The sequence below is a fragment of the Aricia agestis genome, chromosome 3 (genome assembly GCF_905147365.1).
Source record: "Aricia agestis chromosome 3, ilAriAges1.1, whole genome shotgun sequence".
In the NCBI taxonomy this organism is placed as follows: Eukaryota; Metazoa; Arthropoda; class Insecta; order Lepidoptera; family Lycaenidae; genus Aricia; species Aricia agestis.
In genome coordinates, this window is record NC_056408.1 from 11,649,790 (window position 1) to 11,656,031 (window position 6,242).

Here is a 6,242-nt window from a genome sequence, read left to right on the forward strand (position 1 = left end):
TACGAGCTAGCGGCGAATCTTGCTTGGGACAGCACGGTGTTGGGATTCGAAACCGCAGGGGGCAAATGCTGGTCAACTTTCTCGAAAAAGAGGGGCTCTTCTTGATGAATTCCTTCTTCAAAAAGAAGCCCCAAAGAAAGTGGACATGGCGAAGCCCTGACTGTGTGGTAAGGAACGAGATAGATTTCATCATTACGGATCGGAAGTATATATTTAGGGATGTCTCTGTGATCAATAGGTTCAATACCGGTAGCGATCACCGACTACTGCGAGGATCCTTGAGTGTATGCTTCAAACTCGAAAGAGCCCATATGCTGAGGTCTACTCTCCGACCCAACTCCCAACAATCCGTCGCTGACACCCAGAAATTTCAGTTACAACTGAGAAATAGGTTCGACGCTCTTAACATCTCGGAAACTACAATGGAAGTTGACGAGGCTTTAAATGCAATTGTGGAGAGCATACGGGTCGAAGGTAAAAGGTTTTGCAGGCCCAAGCATGCGGGCAGGAAATCCAAACTTTCGGATGAGACACTCAAACTTATGAGGGAACGGAGGGAAAACACGGACTCGGGTTCGTCAGATGTAAAACTTCTCTTGAGGCGAATACGGAAACTTATACGTAGAGATCTTCGCCGCTCGAATACGCTGGAAATCACGGAAGCGATTGAGCGGAATAGAGGTCTAAAGTTTTCGTAAGGCGCTCGGGAGGAGTCATCTGACGAAGGTGAAGAATAGCTGTGGCCGAATCGTTTCCTCATGAGGGGGGGTTCTGTCCGAGATCGAGGATTTCTATAGCCGCTTGTATGCTTCACATACTTCGCAACCTGATGCTCGTGATGACGACCCGCGTGCCAAACTCACCCGGCATCTCTCTGGCGAGCTTCCTGACGTCAGTATAGGCGAAATCGGATTGGCTCTGAAACAACTTAAAGGAGGAAAGGCCCCGGGGAGGGACGGAATTACGATCGAACTTCCCAGAGCGGGAGGCGAACCCGTCTTGAGAGAGCTTCGTAAAGTCTTTAATTTTGTCCTTCAACGGGGAGTTTCCCCCGAAGAGTGGCTTAAAAGCGAGGTGATTCTCTTTTTTAAGAAGGGCGATAACACCCTTCTTAAAAATTATAGACCCATCTCGCTTTTGAGTCACATATATAAGTTGTTTTCTAGGATCATTACGAATCGCCTATCCAATAAACTTGACGAATGCCAGCCACCGGAGCAGGCTGGGTTTCGCAGAGGCTTTAGCACCATAGACCATATTCACACCTTAAGGCAAGTTGTACAAAAGTCACATGAGTACAGGCAGCCATTGTGCCTTGCCTTTGTGGACTATGAGAAGGCTTTTGACTCTGTTGAGACCTGGGCTGTTCTGGAAGCCCTGCAACGATGTCAAGTCGATTGGCGTTACGTCGAAGTTTTGAAAGGTCTATATAATGCCGCGTCTATGTCAGTCCGAGTACAGGGGGCCACAACAAGGCCAATCTATTTGCATCGAGGAGTGAGACAGGGGGATATTATTTCCCCGAAACTGTTCACAAATGCGTTAGAGGACGCCTTCAAGACCCTAAACTGGAAAGGACGTGGCATAAACGTTAATGGCAAGTACCTCTCACACCTTCTTTTCGCTGACGATATCGTCATATTGGCAGAATCGTTGGAGGACTTGCAGGAAATGTTGAACGACCTAAATGAATCTTCCCGGCGGATCGGTCTCGGGATGAACTTAGACAAGACGAAAGTCATGTTCAACGAACCGATAGGAGGATACAGTTGGGTTGGGCAGCATTCAGGAAGCTAAGCCACATTCTCACGTCGCATATTCCGCAGAGCTTGAAGACGAAAGTCTTCGATCAATGCGTGCTTCCCGTTATGACCTACAGGGCGGAAACCTGGCCTTTTACAGCAGGGCTAGCTCGTAAGTTTTCCGTCGCTCAGCGTGCTATGGAACGCGCTATGCTCGGAGTTTCTTTGGCGGATAAGCTTCGAAATGAAACAATTCGTCAAAGAACTAAAGTCACCGACATAGTGCAGAGAATCAGTACGCTGAAGTGGAACTGGGCTGGTCACGTAGCTCGAAGAACAGACGATCGCTGGAGTAAACTTACTCTGGAATGGAGACCAAGGCTGGGAAATCGGGGTGTAGGTCGACCTCCAACTAGGTGGGACGACGATCTCCGCTTAGTTGCAGGCCCATGTTGGATGCGAGTAGCAGGAGATCGGTCATCTTGGCGTTCATTAAGAGAGGCCTATGTCCAGCAGTGGACGACTATAGGCTGATATGATGATGATGATGATGACGTACTAAGAGGGTGTAACAATTTTATAACTCAGTTTGATACTTGATAATAAGCCACAAGTTGTTTCATTTTTTAAGAGGAGTCCACACCGCCCTTTTTTCCATACAAACGTTGTCCCCTGTTTCCTCCCTGGATAATGCTAGTAGAGTTATATTTTTTTTCTGAATATCTACGGCCACTAATACGATGTCCCTATGTTTTCTTTTTTTTCATAATTTAATTATTAAATAAGATATGAACGTTCAAAAACCCAAAAAATGGCCAGATTTTCCGCTGTGTTCAAACGTCCAGAAAACAGATTTGGCTAGATTACACGAAAAAAAGCAAAACATAGGAACTCAGATCAAGCCTTTTTTTAATCTTTAATGAAAAAAGTACTTAAATCGGTTAAGTTTTGGAGAAGGAATCAGGGGACAATGAATCGTAGATTTTCTGGTTTTTCTGCAGTTGTCTCTATCGCGTTCTGCGGTATAGGCTTGAGGTAAGGGAGACAGCCTATAGATATTACACGTGCTTTTTTTTCATTTCTCTAGCCCCTGGTGTATCCTCTTAAACATAGATACAACATCATATTTGCGAGGGTCTGTACTAGCGAAAACACGTTATCTTAAAATTTTCTCCATGGGAAAATCGCAAAGCTGCATCTAATTTTCACATTTTTTCAATTTGTTTCCAAAACGCTGCATTTAATAGAATTATTATCATAATACATAATGTAAAATTCTTTTACCAAGGGAGTGGACTGGCGGATTCTGAAAATTTTGTGTATTTATTACCATAAAGTTAATATTCTTAGCGGAATAGAGCAACAATCTCGAGCTGTCAAACGAAACCGAAATTGGTTTTCATCTGTGTGAAAAATATGTGTACGTATGTATACTTACACAAGCATGATTGAACATGAATTCTATGAGATTAAATTGTCAACGTGCGGCACGTGCCAACTGGACGTCAAAAAAAGAGTGCTGCTGTCATCATGTATCACACGTCTCTTTTTACCACGCAGTGTTACTGATAGTGATATCTCTCTAGCTCAGGCCTTTGTTTCTCTATTCCGTTAGGTAATAGGTATATTAACTTTATGGTTATTACGAAAAAAACCAAAGTCTGGTGCCGATTCCGCATCGTTCTTATTCACCTGGCATATTATATTATGAATTACGGGCGTAAGAGAGAAGAAATAAGGACGATGTGATGTGAAAAAGTGGGGGCGAATAATTTTACGATTTATTCGCCCCGTTAACCTACTTTATAATCTATTAATATATAAATAATTGTAATTCATGTAAAAAGTATTAAATATTGAATTATATTTCATTACAGTTATCATCGATATTTTTAATTTGTGGAACTACAACAATAGTTAGTATGGAAAATCTGTTTGCATTGGTGAAAATGAAGATAATGCACAAGGTTAGTATTTCATACTTTTGTAATCTTCGAAAAAGGACAACTAAAAATCATTAAGGGCCTGTTTCGCCACTTTCTGATAAGTGCTATTCAATATCCATATCAGCCGGGCTAGCAGTCATCATGGCCACCAGTAGAAATGCGAAAGTATGGACAAACTGTGGACATAAACTTAAGGTCCGTTCCGATTTTTACCGCGGCTAATCGCGACTGACAAAAATTTAATTAAAATGCCACTTTATGACAGACAATATTTGTCATAAAGTAGGATATATTATTTGAATTTTTAGGACTATAGTCTGTCATAAAGTGGCATTTTAATTGATTTTTTCGGAACGAAAAAAGATTGGAACTTCACTTTAAGCAGCTTTAAGTTTCGCATTTCATATTTTATTTTATGTATGAAGATTTTGGCCGACCTACTTTCGCTAAATATGTTTTTTCGGGATCACGAATATTTAAAAAAAAATGATAGCTAACATCAATACAAACAAAAAATAAACTTAGACAAAACCACGTAAAGAGTCACATTTCGAAGATATGAGCTGCTAAAGTTTTACCAATTTAAGATATTGCAACTTTGGCAGCTCAAATCTTCGAATTGTGACACCTTACGCGGTTTTGTCCAAGATTATTTTTTGTTTGTTTAGTAATCTATTTTTTTTAAATATTCGTGAACGCGAAAAAACACATTTAGCGGACAGTAAGTAGGTCGGCCAGGCTTCATACTAAAATCTTCATACTTACCCCTTTATTTATGTTATTCCCGCTAGAATGGTTAAGATTAAATAATATTCATTTCAGGAGATCACGATAATATCAGCTTACAACCACACATGCTTGTACATATTATTGAGATGTTTCAAATGCGCATTCGTCGTTACAATGCCCTGCTACTGCTGCAGTTTGGTAAAAAAACAAGTGAAGACTATCCGAACCCTACTACACTCTGGAATTAATGCAAAAAGTAAATATTACGAAAATCTATTTATGAATAAAGCGAGGAATACACCTGTGTATATTGTGTAACTGCTCGTGACGAGGTGGCTTTCCGATTCTGGCAGCACGCAATCGCGACCGAGAAAAAATCAAGTAAAATACCACTTTATGAACTAAACTATAGGTTTCATACTGCTCTACCCAAGTACAAAGCAGTGGTGGCTTCGGTCGCTACACTGATGTATGTATAGGTCTACCGGAATCTGATGGCAAATTTTCAAAAAATATCCTTGATCATTGGATACATTTTTATATTTGCATGTTTCACACACAAGGAAAAAAAGGATCAAAATGTTTTATTCCTATTATCCTGGTATTGCTAGAGTCAATTTATTTTCTCACTTTTTGCCATCAGATTCTGGTAGACCTATGGAAAATAATTTTTGTAGTTCGGTGACAGCTTTAAAAGAAAAAATATATATTTTCAGATAAAAATCAACGTGATGAACTAAAAGCCTTTTACCAGCTGACAAAGGACAACGACTTTTCACACAAGCTGTTCAGCGTCGTCAATCTCGCCATGGACTTCCCCCTTAAGTACCTTAATACTTGTCTCACTTACATCATCATAATGATTCAGTTCTCTAAATTCATAGATTGATTATTGTATTTTAATTGAATAGCAGTTAGCCTTATCAGGGCGAGCGAAGCGAGCCCTAATATATCCCACAACCTGAGCACTTTTGTGGTACACATTACGGAAAAACTATCACGCATATTGATTGTGCATAACAGTAATTTTTATTTATATGTAGGTCTGTTATCATCGGTCAGTCAAGGTTTGGTTTCTATTAAAATATAAAAAAGTTTTTTTTATATTTATCTTTAGATCACACCACACAGAAAAACGAAGCGAGCCCTCACAAAGCTAGGCTTTAAGGTAGTTTAGTTAAATGTTGAATTAAAAGTGTGTTAATTCGGTGTAAAACGTATATCTAAAATACTTTGTTGTTCTTGGCCAATCAGAGCCTACTTTGCACTCACTACCTCTTAATCAATATTATTAAAATACCATTTAACTTAGTCCTATGCACAGGTCCTATGATTGTTTAGATATATTTTGGCACTGAAATATTTTAAGTCCTGCAAAAGGATTAGGGAAAATTCTTTTTCATGCTGATATATACCGTTCCCGCGGGATAAACAAATTTCTGTAGGCAAGATCTAGGATTCTTATTTGTACATTCATGTGATACTATTAAAATTATTAATAATTATTATTAATAAAGCAATATGTTTTCCTTTTAAATCCAGCATATTTCCTACTCCCGTGAATCCAGAAACAACCGTTTAGTCGGTACGGGGGGGGGGGGGGGGGGACACTGGACTCTAACGATTTTTCCATTTTAAAACTTCATATTTCACAATTGGACCCTAACTCAAAAATTAACTTCAAATACTCATATTATTCTTTAAAAACCTATCCATACACCACACGGTGGGGTGGACGCAGAAAAATAAAAATAATTCGTCCCCGCTTTGTTTTGTAGGGGAGGTACCTTAAAAAAATGTTTTAAAGATCTTATATAACTTTAAC

General features: G+C 39.6%; 1 protein-coding gene across 1 annotated transcript; it reads left to right on the forward strand.

Annotated features, from left to right (window-relative positions):
• Positions 1 to 3,635: 3,635 nt before the first annotated feature.
• Positions 3,636 to 5,307, forward strand: LOC121740491. Its single transcript, XM_042133192.1, has 3 exons — positions 3,636 to 3,709; positions 4,511 to 4,673; positions 5,134 to 5,307. The coding sequence occupies exons 1-3, from the start codon at positions 3,665 to 3,667 to the stop codon at positions 5,304 to 5,306; spliced, it is 381 nt and encodes a 126-aa protein (XP_041989126.1). The 5' UTR covers positions 3,636 to 3,664; the 3' UTR covers position 5,307.
• Positions 5,308 to 6,242: the final 935 nt, after the last annotated feature.

Excerpts from the sequence above, each read along its gene's own strand:
- LOC121740491 (XM_042133192.1), top strand. The coding sequence starts at position 3,665 with ATGGAAAATCTGTTTGCATTGGTGAAAATGAAGATAATGCACAAG. Across the intron at positions 3,710-4,510 it reads AAATGAAGATAATGCACAAG|GAGATCACGATAATATCAGC; the intron begins GTTAGTATTTCA and ends TATTCATTTCAG. Across the intron at positions 4,674-5,133 it reads CTCTGGAATTAATGCAAAAA|ATAAAAATCAACGTGATGAA; the intron begins GTAAATATTACG and ends ATATATTTTCAG.